Raw genomic sequence first — 17,687 nt, 5'->3', positions numbered from 1 at the left:
CTCTAGATTTCATGAAAAAACTCATATATTTATAATGTGAAAGACAAGTATTTATTATGTAAAAAGACTTGCGCACATTTGTCTTTTTCACTAAAAGACAAAATAAATAAGGGTATTATTAAAAAAAATGTTGAAGAATGCTAAAGTCCCCATAGGGGGAATGCCAACGTCTAAGCCCTCATGAAGACGTTAGCATTCACCACTACTTTCCTTATCAAATAATACCCCCATTTATTGTGTCTTAGTGAAAAAATAAAGGTATATTGGTCTTTTATTTATTTATTTATATTGAAGATTAAAAGAGGGTTAGGCAGATCCCCAATCAGAAGAGAAGAAACTACACTGTCATAGACATGCCCAATGGCATCCTTACAAATAATATTCCTTAGCTCACTAGGGAGATCCATAGGATCCAAGACCGAATTACCTAGAGAAGTCCTACAAGAGGCTAAAAAGTCCGCAGCTTTGTTGGTTTCTCTATAGCAGAACCAGAAATTGATCCTTAGGAACTCAATTGCTCTTGTCTTGATAGCTTTTACTAGCCTTTCTTCTTGCCATGAAACTTTACTCTTTTCATTGATGCACTCAATAGCAATTTTGGAGTAGCTCTAACCTTTAGGGACGTAATATTTAGGGTGGTTGCCATGGCCAAACCCTTCAAGATGGTGTGAAGCTCATAAGCAAGGACAAACTTCCCTTGCGTCTTCTCTGCATAGGCTCTGACTTTTCTACCATTGTGGTCTCTGATGATTCCACCTTCTCCTCTTGCATCGCCCATAAGGGACCCATCCATGTTGAGTATATGGAAGCCTTCAAGAGGAAGCTCCCACTTACATCCTATGGGCTTTCTCAGCTCGAATTGTGGGTTCAGGCACCAAGAGGATATGAAAGATCTATTAGAAGCATTGTCTTCAGTGCTGGGGCCCATGCCTTCGATCCTCAACCGCACATCGCACACAATTAAGCTTTCAATAAGGTTCTGGAGCATGTAGCTATTCTTGAACATACGCCTGCACCTCTCGAGCTAAAAGTGGTGGATGAATGCATTGTATGCCAATTTCTTGATTGTGGAGCTTAGATTATTTTGCTTTCATGATGTTGCTCAGCTAATCTATTTCAGCATTCCAGTCCATATTAATGTGCCTTATGTTGCATCTTCTAAGAAGGCTTTGCCATAAGCTGTAAGAGTATTCGCATCCAAGAAATAGGTGTTCTTCACTCTCTGTTGAATTCCTACAAAAACAAGTAGATTGCTGAAACCTGTCTTGAGTCTTAAGGCCATTGCTCAATGCCAACCATGTTGTGGCACTGTGCCGCTTGATATTATTAGTAAACCATACTAGCTTGTGAAATCTGACATGAGGGTTATTTCGTTGAATGGCCTTGTATGCTGTCCGAAGGGTGAAGGTACCATTGGTGCTAGGGGTCCAAATGACCTTATCTTTTTCATCTTCCTCATGTCCAGCTGCTTAATGTGTTCCCATCTGCTCCCCAGAGCAGCAGCAAGGTGCAATTATGCAAGGCAACAAAACATTTAATTGTAAAGATTAAACGCACTTAGCATTTATTATGTGAGAGCCAAGTATTTATTACATAAATAAGTATTTATTATGTAAAAAGATTAATATACCCTTATCTTTTTTACTAAAAGACAAAATGAGTAGGGGTGCTATTGGAAAAAAGTGTTGGAGAATGCTTACGCCCCTATGACATCTTGGATGTTAGTATTTTCACATATTTATATATGAGACGGTTCATGTGACAACAATTGTAACAACATACATGACAATGCTTTTTTGTAAACCACTTTTGGGCATCATCCAAGGTTTTGAAAATGGACGGCTACTAAACTTCCACCTAACTCACAAATTTAGAATTAAGGTTCAACGGTGAAAAATAATTGTTTTTGAAATTCTTTTTTCAAAGTTCATAGAATTTTGTCCTCTATAACCGTGAAGCATTAGATTATGATTTTGGATGCCACAAGGTGAGCCCAAGGACCCTTAGTAACTAGTAAGGGTGAAATCCTTACTAACTTAAGGCTAAACGAACTCAAATCAAAATATTCTAATTTGTCCCTACTTTAGTTGAGATTATGGTCACAAATGTGTTATTTGAACAATAAACAAGGAATCCCTCCCCTGGAAAATCCTTGATATCACAATCTTCGGATTGCCCATGAGTATGTTCCAACAAGATTTGAATAGAGAGCTGCTATTGGCACCTGTGGAGGGTGTTTCTCGAGTGAGTGACATGTGGCAATCTCGAGGAATCATAACTGGCTCACCAAATTGCATGGTGAGCCAACCGATCGACCTTTCAAATTACACTAGTGTGTAGGTCAGGACAAACTCCGTAAAACCCGGAATGTTAGGTGCAACTACTCCCGCAACTAAGAGATTAGGTGTAATTGCTCCCGTGAAAATCGAGACAGATCATGGAGCAAGTGCAACCACTCTGGTGGGAATCACAGAGAAAATCAAGGGAGATCTGCGGGCGGAGAACTCTATAAATACAAGGTAGCAACACATCTAAAAGGTTAAAAAACATTCTCCCAGAGAACATTATATTAGATTGGCACTAAAATTCTAACTTGGGCGTCAAAGTGGTTTTATTGCAGACCCTCCCCCAAGCATAGGAAGTATCAGCAAGGATCACAAGGTAGAGAGAATATCTGCATCTACTGTCAAATTGGTCTCAATCCCCTTTTCCTAGAGTTTCCTTTCATTATATAGAAGAGATTTACATAATGAATGCCAGATTTCCAGCACCTAAATGTTATACAAGGTAAGTGAATGAATGCCAGATTTCTAGCACCTAAATGCCAGCACCTAAATGCTATACAAGGTAAGTATTTACATAATGAATGCCAGGTTTCCAGCACCTAAATGCTATACAAGGTAAGTATTTCCAACTTATTTACAGCCTAATTATCTGCTATGTACAATCTAGATATCAAGGAAAAACATCCCAAAAATAGTATAAATCAAATCCCTAAATCATCTCCGTAACATCCCCCCTCAAATTGATGCTGGTAGATCAAGAAGCATCAATTTGTCAACCAAGAACTGATGCCGATGCCGAGAAAGAGCTTTAGTGAAGATGTCTGCAGTTTGATGTTCAGTGGAAATGTGAGGAAGAGTAATCACATGTCTGTCAAAGGATTCACGTATGGAATGACAATCGACTTCGATATGTTTTGTACGCTCATGGAAGACTGGATTAGCGGCGATCTGAATAGCACTGGTATTATCAGCATGAAGAGGAGTGGAATGAAGCTGAGGAAAACCAAGTTCACCCAATAACCCACGAAGCCATGTGATCTCAGAGCAGGCGGAAGACATAGCACGATATTCAGACTCAGTGGAGGACTTGGAAACTCTGTCTTGCTTCTTACTCTTCCAAGAAATGAGTGCATTGCCTAAAAACATGCACCAGCCTGTAACAGAGCGACGAGTATCCGCACATCCGGCCCAGTCAGCGTCACTATACCCTACCAAATGTAAGGAAGATTCCTTAGGAAAAAACAACCCGCGTGTAGAGGTGCCCTTTAGATATCGGATAATGCGGCGGACAGCGGCTAGGTGAAGGTGTCGAGGAGCTTGCATAAATTGACTGACCTGTTGCACAGCAAAAGAAATGTCCGGACGAGTAATTGTCAAGTAGTTCAAACTCCCAACGAGTTGCCGATATAAGGATGGATCTGATATAAGCTCGCCTTCATCCTGACGAAGCTTAAGATTTACCTCCAAGGGAGTAAGAACAGAATTACCCAATTGGAGGCCAACTAATGAAATTACTTCCTCCGTATATTTGTGCTGATGTAACAATGTACCAGTAGGAGTAATCTGCACCTCAAGACCAAGAAAGTACTGCAAGGGACCAAGATCTTTCATGTGAAAAGAGGCTTTGAGATGTTGTTGTAATTGCTTAATTAACTCAGTATCAGAACCAGTAATCACAATGTCGTCAACATATACTAGAAGCAATACAATTCCTGCTGATGTCTTGCGAAGAAACAGGGAGGAATCAAACTGACTCTGAGTAAAGTGAAAAGCAAGCAGAGTAGAGCGAAATTTATCAAACCATGCACGCGGGGCCTGTTTCAACCCATACAAGGATCGACGTAGTCGACAAACCTCTTGAGGAAGGTGTAGTAAACATGCCAGGAGGTGGAGACATATAGATTTCTTCCTTCAAATCCCCATGTAGAAAAGCATTCTTCACGTCCATCTGCCGAGGAGACCACCCCTGCGACGCAACAAGTGCCAAGATAGTCCGTATAGTAGTCATTTTGGCAACAGGTGCAAATGTCTCTTCATAATCAATACCATACTCCTGTCGGTTCCCAAAGGCCACGAGACGGGCCTTATATCGGTCCAATGAGCCATCAGACCGAAACTTGACTGAGTATATCCATTTACAACCAATAGGTTTTACACCAGATGGGCAAGTCACAAGATCCCAAGTGTGATTGTCTTGAAGAGCATGGATTTCTTCTTGCATGACCTGTTGCCAACATGCTTGGGTGGCTGCTTGAGTATAAGAGCGAGGAACAGAAACAGTGTCGAGGGTGGCAGTGAGTGAGGTATGAAAAAAACCATACCTATCTGGTGGATGTGTAGCCCGGGTAGAGCGCCTAGGTCTAGGAAGTGTAGAATCAGATGAAGAATCAGTGTCTGGAAGAGGCGTTGAAGGAGGACGTCTATGATACACCACACCCGGTTTAAATCGCTCAATAGAAGAAGACAAATCATCAAAAGCGGGTAGAAGAGTAATAGGAGGATCAGAAATAACCTGAGACTGAAAGAAATATTGATTTTCAAAGAAAATCACATTCCGGGAGATCCGGAATTTGTTCGCATGAGCATCATAACAAACAAATCCTTTCTGAGTAGGACTGTATCTCATAAAAGCACACGTGACAGACTGGGCAGCAAGCTTGTGACGATTAATAGGTGGCAGATGAACAAAACAAATACACCCAAAAGTATGAAAGGATTGATACTCAGGAGATATGCCAAATAATCGAAAATAGGGAGAATCATAATTTAAAGTGGCAGTAGGCAAACGATTGATCAAATAAATAGCAGTAGATAAAGCTTCTACCCGGAACTTAGAAGGTACTGACGAATCAATTAGCAAAGTACGAACGATATCTAAGAGATGACGATTCTTACGCTCAGCGACTCCATTTTGTTGAGGAGTATAAGGACAAGAACGCTGGGAAATGATCCCTTTTTGCTGAAGATAAGTCTGAAAGGAATGAGACATGTATTCCCCCCCTGAGTCGGAGCGTAAGGTTTTGATACAAGTACTGAACTGTGTCTCGACAAGTGCAACAAATTTTTGAAAAACAGAGAACACATCAGCTTTAGAACGAAGAAAATAAATCCAAGTAAATCGACTATAATCATCGATAAAAGTCACAAAATACCGATACTGACCATGAGAAATAATAGGGCTGACACCCCAAACATCAGTGTGCACAATCTCAAAGCAAGTAGAAGCACGACTACCATGCGCAGGAAAAGGTAATGTTTTACTTTTACCAAGACGACAAGTAGTACAATCAAAAGATACAGGAGAAGAAAATGAATCTTTATTACCCAAAAACCATGTTTCAAAAGATGAGTTAAGACAACAGAATTAGGATGACCCAATTTCTTATGCCATACTTCATTATTATTGGCAGTAGCCGTACAAGCAAAAGAAACAACATTAGGAATAGTAAACTGTAAAGGAAATAGACGTCCTACTTTAGGCCCCTTCGCAATCACCGTCCCCGACACCTGATCCTGCACAAGACAACCACCACGAGAGAAATGAACATCACAGTTATTATCCACCAATTGTCCAACAGAAATCAAATTGGTAGATAATCCAGGAGAGACAAAAACATTTCGAAATGAAGAACCCAAAGTACCAACAGCAGTAATAGGAAGTGTACTGCCATCAGCAATCTGAATAGTTTGTGTGCCTCCATACTTACGAACACCATGGAGACCCGTCGTATTACCCGTCATATGATTAGAGGCACCCGAATCAACAATCCAAGAAGAAGTAGCGGTAGGATCAGTACCTTGTAGGCCTAAAGCCGTAAAAGCAGACACAATCATTTGTTGGACCATGGCAGGTGTGAGAACAGATGACTCAGAGCTTACAGTGGGGGGTGTAGAAGAAGACGAGGACTGAACAGCAGCTTGAAAGGCTTGGGATTGGCGATTCTGAGGCCGCACGCGACAGTCTTTGATGAGATGGCCCTCTTTCTTGCAGTAGTTACAAACTTTCTTTGGACAGTTGCGAGCAATGTGACCAAACTCCTTGCAACTGAAACACTGCAACTTGTTCCTCCCCCTCCCTTGTGCTGCAAGACCTTCTCAGAAATCATACCCATCTGAGTAGATACTCGTTATTCTTCACGCAATAATTCTCCTAAGCAAATATCCAAGGAAGGAACTAGATTACGGTTCAATAAACCGGCTCGAACAGGCTCAAATTCAGGTCGAAGCTTCATCAAAAATTGATCGCGTTGACTCTCAGCATGAACCGCTTGAAGAGCCGCGAGAGCCGCGGTGGGAACCTTAGCATGAACAATAGCAGAATACTCGCTCCAAATATTAATAAAACCAGAATAAAATTGCTCAATGGTCAAATTACCTTGAGTGTAATTGCTAATTTCCAACTCCAATTGGAATTTTCGAGCGTTGTGGTCTTGGTGATAAATACGATGCAGATAATCCCACATATTTTGAGCCGTAGTGAAACACCGAAGATTGGTGACAAGATGGGGCTCAATCGTTCCCAATAGCCAAGAGATCACCTTAGCATCCGTGACCTCCCATTGGGCAAGTTCCTTTTCATCAATGGGAACTTGAACAGAACTATCAATATGATTTGAAAATTCTTTCCCTTTCAAGAACATTTTAAATTGAAATTGCCACGTAGGAAAATTCTTTCCAGTAAATCGAACAATAGTATTGTCAAGAGACATGATGAAAATCACTTAAGAATAGCAATAAGTCCAACCAGAAAATTGTAGATAGTCACGGCAAACAGAGAAAGTCCACGTGAGATACCTGCCCAAAACTGAGAGACACTACAGAAAGTCCACGAGCTAATCAACACGCCCAAATAGACACGGCAAGAAGTCCACGAGGAAAACTTGCCTACGAGAAAATCCTGTCGTCAGCCACACCAAGAGGAGTTGAAGCTGCCGACCCCCACAGAAACTGTCAATCACCACGTAGCTACCCACAGAAACAGCCAACCTCCTCACAGCCACCCACAAACGCTGTCAGCCACCACAGAAAGTGCCGACGTGCACAGAGACAGCACTCGCAACTCAGAAAACTCTCAAAGATTCTTATCACTGCATCTTAGAAAACTCTCAAAGATTAAGATCACCGAGAAATGATAATCAGAATAGGGGCTCTGATACCATGTCAAATTGGTCTCAATCCCCTTTTCCTAGAGTTTCCTTTCATTATATAGAAGAGATTTACATAATGAATGCCAGATTTCCAGCACCTAAATGTTATACAAGGTAAGTGAATGAATGCCAGATTTCCAGCACCTAAATGCCAGCACCTAAATGCTATACAAGGTAAGTATTTACATAATGAATGCCAGGTTTCCAGCACTTAAATGCTATACAAGGTAAGTATTTCCAACTTATTTACAGCCTAATTCTCTGCTATGTACAATCTAGATATCAAGGAAAAACATCCCAAAAATAGTATAAATCAAATCCCTAAATCATCTCCGTAACATCTACAACACCCCAATATCTTAAATTATTTATCACCCTCTAATTAAAGATTAAAACACACCATTCACTTATTACAAGAGTTTGGTTCTAGTTATTAACTCAACATTACAAAGCATTATCACACATTCAAACAACCTCAGCTTTACTATTAGGATTAGGCTCATATAAAATCCTAAATCTAGAAGAGAGAGAGAGAGAGTCTCCATTAGCACCCCAACCTTTACTTATCACCAACCATTGACATTTATAAAAAAAAAATATTTATTAGGAGTGTAACAAGTAAAAGTCGGGGTGCCAATAGCATCCTTCTTTGACTAAACGCATAAAGAAGCCATTCATCCCCAGGAATTTCCCTCCACATGCCTCCACAATTGTTCACCTACTTCTTCTCAGGGTCTCTCAAGACAAAATGGGGATGCATTCATCCATTTAAAGCAATATCCCCATGTTCACAATTCTTGCCCAAACCCATGTACTATTCAGTGTGTCTTACTGTCTTAGTGTTCTTTTACACATTTGACACAAGCAAATTTTAATATGCTTTACTCTCGCACGCATCTAAAACAAGATAAAACTTGCATGGAAAATCAATAAAAGGTGTACGACTCTTGGGCAATTTCTATTGTACGCACATGTTAATAACAGTTAATTTGCTATCGTGTTTTGATTTCTCCTATATTGAAGAGTAGAACTCTGTTCCTTAGCAGTGAGGAATAGTCTTGATCCATAGTAGTCTTCGGCTGAACATGTACCCATAATAGCCATAGAAGTTGAGATCAACTTTTGTTTAAATTCTTTCATGTTTGGAATCTTTTGAAAAACATGTTACATGTCGAGTGGAGAGAAGTCAAGGTCAAGAAAAGCTCGATAAAGAGAGTACTACTCAAGATTGAAGCTTCAAGTAAGAAAACAACATTGATAAGTTGGCTATGCTATGAGATTATTAATAAAACAGAAAAGAATGCAAAATTGCCAAAATACAACGATCATGATAGAGAACAAAGAACAGATTTTGTAAGCACACGAAAACATTGACATTAGAGAGATCATAATTGAGTTTCATAATAAGAAACTGATCAAGTTTATAATAAGAAATTGTGCACATATGCCCCAAGTTATCATCTACAATACATATTCCTTTATTCCATATTAGTTAAAGTGATTTTGTAGATAATATATAATAAAAAAGGATATTTTGTAATTTTCAAAAACTAAAAAAGTAACTAACGTGATTTTAGGGCATTGTGGGAATGGCAGTGCAATTTTACTTGTTTTGACCAAAATAAGCTTGATAATAGAAATGAAGTACTACATGGGAATTTAGATCACCTTGTACCAATTGATGCTGCATCAGTCTGCACCAGTTTTGGAGGGATTAACTTGGCCACTTCAAACTCGGATTGGTACCCATGCTCTATTAGGATGCCTATCCTTGCACCCAAACACCCTTTAGGATCAATGCCTAGAGGAAAGGCAGTTCAATGGCTGTATCAAGCAGATGCCCTTTTCTAAGCCATTGTTCATCATTATTGAACAAGCTATCCTTGTGTCCAAAACAACACCCAAATTGCCTTCAACAATCATCCTCCAAGAAGTGAGAATATCTCATCAGTTTGTGGATGTGATCTATCACCAGACAAGAACACATGAACTCTTCCTTTCAACATAATCCAACTACAGCCAGGAACCTTCCTTACCCCCTTTAATCCCATAGCCTTTCTCAACATTCCCTCTTTGCCATGCTGACCAATAGTGGCATATATATTGCATAACAAAACATGGGCCGGTGCATTTGATGGGTCTAATTCAAGAACCCGTTGTGCGGCACGTCTTGCAATGCTCGCATTCATCTCACCAAGCCGACATACACCGAGCAATGCACCCCAAATGCTAAGAGGTGGCTCAAAAGGTAGCCGCATTATGAACTCCTCCGCTTCCTCAACTTTACCAGCTCGGCCTAATAAATCAACCATACACACATAATGCTCTATCCCAGGTTGAACTACAAAATTTCGGCTCATGGAATGGAATAGCTCCCACCCTCGATCAACCAATCCAGCATGGCTACACACTGAAAGAACACCCAGGAATGTAACCGAGTTTGGGTAAGTTCCTTCGTCTTGCATCACATCGAAAAGCTCTAATGCCTCATTGGCTCGCCCATGATGTGAAAGGCCCACAATAATAGAATTCCAAGAAACAACATCTCGAGAAATCATGTTAGAGAATATATATCGTGCATCATTTATTTCTCCACATTTCGCATACATCGAAATCAGAGAATTCTCAAGAATAATGTCAAGTTTTGATCTTGTCTTTATCAATAGGGAATGGAATTGCTTACCCTGAATGAGATTAGCACTTGCACCGGTAGCACCGATAAGGGTAGAATATGTCGAATCCAATGGCCTTAACCCTTTGACCCGCATATCTGAAAACAAGTAGGTTGCCTCTGTGAATAGCTCATTTTGTACATGACCCGATATCATTACCGTCCATGCAACATCATCTCTCTCGACCATTCTATTAAAAAGACAACACGCCTCTTCTACATTGCCGGCTTGAAAATATCCGGCAATCATAGAAGTCCACGAAACCCTATCTCGAAAGGGTATAGTGTCAAACAAGTATTGAGCTTTTTCCAAACATCCAATCCGAATGTAACCGTTAATCATATAATTACAAGATTGAACTATACAATCGTGAGTGTTCTTAGTGAAAATATAGTGTGCCAAATCCATAAGACCAAGCTCAGAGTACATATGAATTAGGCTCTTTGACAACCTTCCATCATAATCATCTGTGTCCAACCCATTTAAAATCATATAACCATGTAATTGCATGCCAAGACGATTAAAACCCAAACCACAACAAGCGTAAACTAGTGAAATAAGAGTCTCCCCGTTCGGTTTCACGTCGTGGGTCCCTTTCATTTCAAGATAAAGCAACAATGCCTCGTTGAATAAACCATTCCACGCGAACCCACCAATCATTGCTGTCCAAGAAACAACATTCCTATAAGGCATTCTTCGAAACATTTGATATCCTTCTTTTACATTACCATCTCGACAATAACCGGCAATCAAACTAGTCCAAGTAACCACATTGGGGTCCGACATCGAATCAAATAAAATTCTCGCTTCCTCCATCATATAATTCTCGGCATAACCCGCTATAATCACATTCCAAGAAACTTGATTCCTCATAGGCATTATATCAAATAGTCTTCGAGCTTCTGCCAAATCATCATTTCTAATCAAGCCCACGATCATCGAATTCCAAGATATGACATTCTTATCCGGCATGCAATCGAATAAAAGTTTAGCGTCGGTAATTCTTCTAGCATTTGTCAGTCCACAAAGCATCGAAGTCCAAGAAACTACGTTTCTCTCGGGCATTTCTTCGAAGAATCGGCGAGCATCAACGATCCTTCCAGATTGCACGTAGGCAGAGAGCATCACGTTATGGGTAACGAGGTTTCGTATAGGCATGAGATCAAAGAGAGCTCGAGATTCTTCAATGTGACCATCTCTAGCGTATTTTGAGAGAATTGAAGTCCAGAGAACAACACAAGAGCCATCGTTGGCTCTTTGAGGCATTTTGTCGAGCAGTTCTCGTGCTTGTTGTAATTTTCTTTGGGAGAGACATTGGAAGAGGAGGAGGAGTTCGGAATCATGAGCGTTGGATTTGAGGTGATGGACGGCTGCGAGTGGAAATTGGGGTTTTGAGCGTTTGATGTGGAGGTAACGGTAAAGTTGTTTGAATGTTGAGGGAAGGATGAAATAGAGATTTTGGACGCGGCACGAGAGCATTAATGTCCCTTGAAGATATAAGGTGTGGGGAATTTCTCGAAAAATTCTCGAGTCTAGGTCGCTCAAATAAAGGAAGAAAGCGACCAGCTGTATCAAGGAAGACACGTCATCATCCAACATGGCCCTATTCTTACCACATGTCCTCCTTTAACACGTTGTACCCTTTGTCTGAACCTAATACCGAGCACAACCAAAAAGAGAAAGATTTGAGTTTTGAGTCGAACTCAAAAAGATCTATTATTGGCACCCCAACTTTTACTTATTATATCTTAATTAAAAAAAAAAAAAATCTAAATGATTATTAATAAGCAAAAGTTGGGATGCCAAATGAAACTCTATCATAATTTTTTTGTTTTTGTTGTTAGATTTCTATTTTTTGGGTTTAAGATTCTATCAGTATGAAGAACTAAACTTAATCGAAAAAAATAAAAATTAGAACTCGATATCACATACAAACTTATCAGAGAAGAGTTGCTCGTACATTTGACAAGAAAGTCAAAGCTCGTCGCTTGCCAATCGAGGATTTGATACTCAAAGATAATCGAACGCATGTCTTTGATTTTAGAGAAAAGTTCAAACCTAATTGGGAAGATTCTTTCATCATCAAAGAAATACTATCTGAAAAATCTGTTGACTTCAAGGCTATGATGGAATTAAATTACCAGAACCAACAAACATTGATCAAATCAAGCGGTACTACATTTAAGGAGGTCATCTTTGATCAAATCAATTTCCTTGTTACCCAACTCAATATCTCATTTCTCAATCTCTTGTAGTCTTTTTTTTTAATTAAAAATTAAAAATTAGAAAAAAAAAATTACGTTCTTCTTTATCAATTTGATCACTCAACTCAGAGGAGGAAATCTACTCGAACTATGTTTTGGTTTGATCCCAAAATTTTGGAGTATGTAGGTAACCTGAGAAATTACTTCAGGCTGTTCACATAAAAAAAAAATGTATATTCCCCATAAACAAAAGAAAATATTCGGAAAAAAAATATATATTATCAAAATGAGGAAGAAAATTCAAAGAAAAAGAAAAAAAATCTAAAGAAAAAAATTTTAATTTTAATTTTATATTTTGTTCTTGTTCTCTTTAGAGACATCTTTACAAGACGAATACTCATGTTAGATTTTTGCACTTATCATCTGACTTAACTTTAACTGAGGTTCTTTATATTCCAAAATTTCTTTTTAATATTCTTTCCATAAGCAAACTAACTTAAAGCCTTAATTGTATTGCCATATTTTTCACACTTTTTGTGTGTTTCAAGACCTATCATTAGGGAAGCTGATTGAAATGGGTGAAGTATGAGATTGGGCTCTACCATTATGTACCTTACAACACCTACAGCCATGCTTGTTAGTCATCCTTGCACCTCCAACCTTTGACATCTACGTCTTTGTCATCCTTCATTTGTTTGTTTAAATAAATTAGTATCCACTTCGTCATATATTTTCTCTTTTGATTCTCATGGTGATATATAACAAATTTGTTGCCTTTTTCATTTAAGTTGCGATAGAAATAGTGAACCATTTAATAGAATTTATGTTGATATTTGGGGGTTATCATACACCTTCACATAGTGGTGCACACTTCTTAACTATTGTTGATGATTATTCTCGGAGTACAAGGTTATATTTAAGAATAATTTACCAAAATGGTAGAGTTTTTAAAATTAATTCCGAAAATGGTACACTGTAGTAATTAATTCTGAAAACGGTAAAAGCAGTAAAATATATATATATATTTTTTACTGAAAATACCCTTTTATTGTTTTACATATATATTTACAATTTTAACCTTAAAAAAATGAAAATCCAACTAAAAAGATTCACTCTCTTTCGGTAATCCAACAATCATATGTATTTATAATTTTTTTTTAACCAAAATCAATTTTATTTTCGTAATTTCAATCAAAAAATAAAAAAGGGCATTTTCGGTATAAAAAAAATACATTTGACTGTTTTTACCATTTTGGTAAAAAAAATTAATTCCGAAAACGGTAAATTTACCGTTTTTGGAATTAATTGCTACAGTGTACCATTTTGGTAAATATTTGAAATGTTGTGCATGTTTTGGTAAATCTGCCTATATTTAATGCATTTCAAATTTGAAGCTTATATTTTTCTTAGACATTTTTTCATAATGGCATGGAATTTCACTCACAACCCGTGCAACTTTTTTTCCCACGAAAATAGTATCATTTAGGAGCGAACTTGTGTTGAAACACCCCAACAAAATGGGGTAGCTGAGCCCAAACATCACTATCTCCTTAAGGTTGCTCAATTCTTACGTTCCAAGCTCATCTTCCTATATCATTTTGGGGGTAATGTGTCAAAACTGCAGCTCACCTTATCAATCGTATTCCTACTCCCAATTTAGATGGAAAATTTCCTCATGAGTTACTCTTCAAAATATCTCCTTATGACCACCTTCGTGTCTTTGGTTGCTTATGGTACGCACATACTCTTTGTCATCACAAATTTTCACATCAAGCCTCCAAGTGTATTTTCATCGGTTATCCCTATGGTCAATGTACACATCGAGTTTATGATCTTGACACCAAAAAATTCTTCACATTTTGAGATGTCACTTTTGTTGAACATATTTTCTCCTTCGCCTTAACTTCGATCTCCCAAACCAATGCTACCGTTATTGTATTCCTTCACTTATTGGTGAATATTCACACCCACAACCGCCCATTGGACCAAATGGCAATCTCGCAATGCCTCCCATCCCAACCAACACCACCATGTCATTGGACACACCACCTGGCCCCATTGCCACCACTCTTTTGCCGCCTAGCTCATCCACAATTTCCTCATCCACTCAGCGCCCTGTAGGAACTGCTCATCCACTTTCTCATCATGTTTTTTATCACCGCTTCTCTAGTAAGCACATGCCATTTTTCTCGACTATTTCACATCAAGGTGACCCACTTCATTTTCCAAGCAGTCACACATGCTCCTTGGCGTGAAGCTATGGAAATTGAGATCTGTGCTTTGCAAGACAACAACACTTGAACATTACAACACCTTCCACCTGACAAGAAACCCATTGGTTGTAAATGAGTTCATAAAATTAAAGATCACGCTGATGGTACCATTGAACGATACAAAGCTCAACTTGTGGCTAAAGGATATACCCAATAAGAAGGCTTGAATTTTCATGAAACATTTGCTGCCTTGCCAAACTAGTTACAGATCCATGTCTCTTAGTTGTTGTTGCAGCTCATCACTAGACACTACATCAACTTGATGTGCATAAAGCATTTCTTCGTGGGGACCTCGATGAAGAATTTTACATGATCATTCCCTCTAGATTTTCTAAAAAGGGGCAGCATCGTGTTAGCCGACTCAACCACTTTATGGCCTCAAACAAGCCTCATAGAATTGGTTATCCAAATTTTCATCAGTACTTAATGAAGTTGGCTACAGACAATCCCAAACAAATTATTCTTTGTTTGTTCATTTAGTTGGTCACACTTTTACAACCATCCTTGTTTACGTTGATGACATTATTGTGACAAGAAACGAGATGGCTTCCATCAATGCTTTGAAAACATTTTTATGCCGTAAATTCCATCTTAAAGACTTAGGTGCTCTAAAATACTTCTTAATTAGGTATTGAAGTTGCACGATCCCCATAAGGCATCTTCTTTAATCAATGCAAATATTCCCATGATATCCTTCATGATAGTGGTCATCTTGAATCTCGGCCTATTGATTTTCCCATGGAGCAAAATTTGCGTTTAACAAATGATCTTGGAGAACCTATTTTTGATCCACACACATATCAGCTCTTAGTGGGTTGGTTACTTTGTCTCACAATCACTCGGCATGATATTGTTTACTTAGTTAATATTTTAAGTCCGTTCATGCACCAGTCTGGTCAGCCACATTATAATGTTGTTATTTGAGTTCTTTGTTATATAAAATGGTTACAAGGTAAATGCATTTTTCTTCCTTCCAATTGCTCCCTTCAATTATCAGGCTATTGCGATTTTGATTGGGCTAGCTGCCCATGACACAATGATCAACAACTGGTTAATACACTATGTTTGGCAATAATCCTATCGTTTGGTAAACAAAGAAGCAAACTAGTATTTCTCCATCCTCTGCTGAAGCCAAATATTGAGCCATGACCACTCTCACATGTGAACTTGTGTGGTTCAAGGCCTTCTTTTCATGACGTTCAAATATCTAATCCTCAACTAATGCGCTTATATTCCGACAATCAAGAGGCTCTCCATATTGCTACCAATCCAATATTCCATGAATGCACAAAGTACATTGAAATCGAATGTCATCTTGTTCATAAGAAACTCAACCACGCATGATATCAATTGGTCGACATTAATTTCTTACTTGACAAGTTGGGCATTACAAATCTCCATGCGCCAACTTGAGGGGGAGTATTAGGATGTAGAAAGATTGCCCAAAGCAAGATTGATGTTGAGAATCTTGCTCGAAATTTTCTATACAATTATAACTTTCTATTTATGTTTTGTGTACTATAGTTGTAACTTTCTATGTTTACTATAATTCCTTCCTTTACGAAATCCACACAAACAAAGGATTGGATTGGATTGGATCTTCCTTCTCTATGATATGTGTATTGTTCAAAAAACTAAATATACAAAAACAGATTTAATCTTCTTCTTCTCATTTTCATTAGTTTTTATTTTTATTTTTTTTATTACCCTCATCACTGATCTTTAGGAAAACTAATGTCTTATGACTCATATCCCTTGACCATAGTCTTCCATGGGAAGAGACTTACGTTCGTGACCATTGGATTTCGTATTTTAACTAGTGTGTGTATTTATCAAATATCTTTTTTCATGAGTCCTATTGTAATAAGATACATGAGATACACTCTATCATGCATTACTATCTTATTGAAGGGGACTATAGAAATCGTGTACACAACTGTTGGATACACCCATACACTATATGCAGTACTATCATGATTGAGAACGAATTCAAGGCATCTTATCTCTCTACCTCTGATTGAAAAGTCTTGTCAAGGTAGGCCCAACACAATGAAATCAATTTTAAATGGACTAACAATTACAATAAGAGAAACAAACCAAAATTTGGTCTATTTCTTTTTTCTAATGATTGGATTCCACTAATTTCCATGGTGATTTCTAATCATAATATTTGACCTTAAACAAACAGTGCCCAAATTCAACTTAAGATGTAATTTGAGATTTTTTATTTTTTATTTTTTACTAAATAAGCAAGTAGTGGCGGAGTCCGAATTTTGCCTATGTGAGGGTTACTAAGAGCATAAAATTTTTTATAAGGACAATAACGACAAAATTTTTATCTATTATTGTTATCGATACACAATCGCTCATAAATACTTATAAACTTTAAAAATCTTTTATGACTTCAATGAGACTTGATCTTAGATTACGTTTACAAACTTAATTAAGTTGACACCATCACCTTCAACGATAGAACATGTGGCATAAGTTGAACAAGCCATAGGTTTTCATGATTTATTTAACCAATCTCAGGGATTTGACTTGACCTTAAAATTAAGAGTATTTAAGTCATTTTACATTTGTCTTTCAGAAAAACGTAAGTCATGTTTATGTCATCAAAAGTTTGAAAAAATGAATTTGATCCTTGAAATGGACGGCTGTTAACTCTGAAAACTCAAATTAAAAGTCAATAATAATTTTTTTTTTCCCTAAAGTAATTCGAATTTTTTCCTTGAAAAATCTGTCGTAGCGGATCATGTTTTGAAATGACAAAGATGTGAGTTGAGTACACTATCCTTGTTCCCTTGTGAGATTTGAAATCTTACCAAGTCTAAGTCACATTTATTTATTTTATTTTGATGTCGGTCACCGCGTGTACGTGTCTCCTCGTATACTCAACACGTGGCAGTATCTGCACAAGCACATCTGTCTCCAATCTGAAAACTCGTCCGAGACCGAGACGTGTCATCCGAGTTAACTGGTATAAAGCCGAACGAAACCAACATCACGTTCAAATTTTTTGATTTTTTAAACGAGACGACTCAAACCTATCGGAAAAATCGTCCGAGACGACTCTGTATCGGGTCTGGACGAGACGAGACGAGAC

The 17,687-nt window shown here is 38.1% G+C and overlaps 1 protein-coding gene across 3 annotated transcripts; it reads right to left on the bottom strand.

Annotated features, from left to right (window-relative positions):
• Window positions 1-327: 327 nt before the first annotated feature.
• LOC147398006 (pentatricopeptide repeat-containing protein At1g32415, mitochondrial-like) lies at window positions 328-11,768 on the bottom strand. 3 transcript variants are annotated; one of them, XM_086447115.1, is made up of 3 exons: window positions 10,116-11,768; window positions 9,101-9,842; window positions 328-1,484 (listed from the first exon to the last, which is right to left on the bottom strand). In XM_086447115.1, the coding sequence occupies exons 1-2, from the start codon at window positions 11,701-11,703 to the stop codon at window positions 9,352-9,354; spliced, it is 2,079 nt and encodes a 692-aa protein (XP_086303241.1). In that variant the 5' UTR covers window positions 11,704-11,768; the 3' UTR covers window positions 328-1,484; window positions 9,101-9,351. The 3 variants fall into 3 exon arrangements, with proteins under 3 accessions (XP_086303241.1, XP_086303240.1, XP_086303239.1); XM_086447114.1 differs by having other exon boundaries at window positions 328-8,666; window positions 9,101-11,766; XM_086447113.1 differs by having other exon boundaries at window positions 9,101-11,766.
• Between the last annotated feature and the right edge of the window lie 5,919 nt (window positions 11,769-17,687).

The sequence above is a fragment of the Akebia trifoliata genome, chromosome 7 (genome assembly GCF_017979445.1).
Source record: "Akebia trifoliata isolate Shusen 1 chromosome 7, ASM1797944v1, whole genome shotgun sequence".
In the NCBI taxonomy this organism is placed as follows: Eukaryota; Viridiplantae; Streptophyta; class Magnoliopsida; order Ranunculales; family Lardizabalaceae; genus Akebia; species Akebia trifoliata.
The sequence above is the reverse complement of the archived record's forward strand: the minus strand, read 5'-3'. Positions and strand labels throughout refer to the sequence as shown.

Bases quoted from the DNA above. Each gene is read 5' to 3' on its own strand.
- LOC147398006 (XM_086447114.1), bottom strand. From the start codon at position 11,703: ATGTTGGATGATGACGTGTCTTCCTTGATACAGCTGGTCGCTTTCTTC.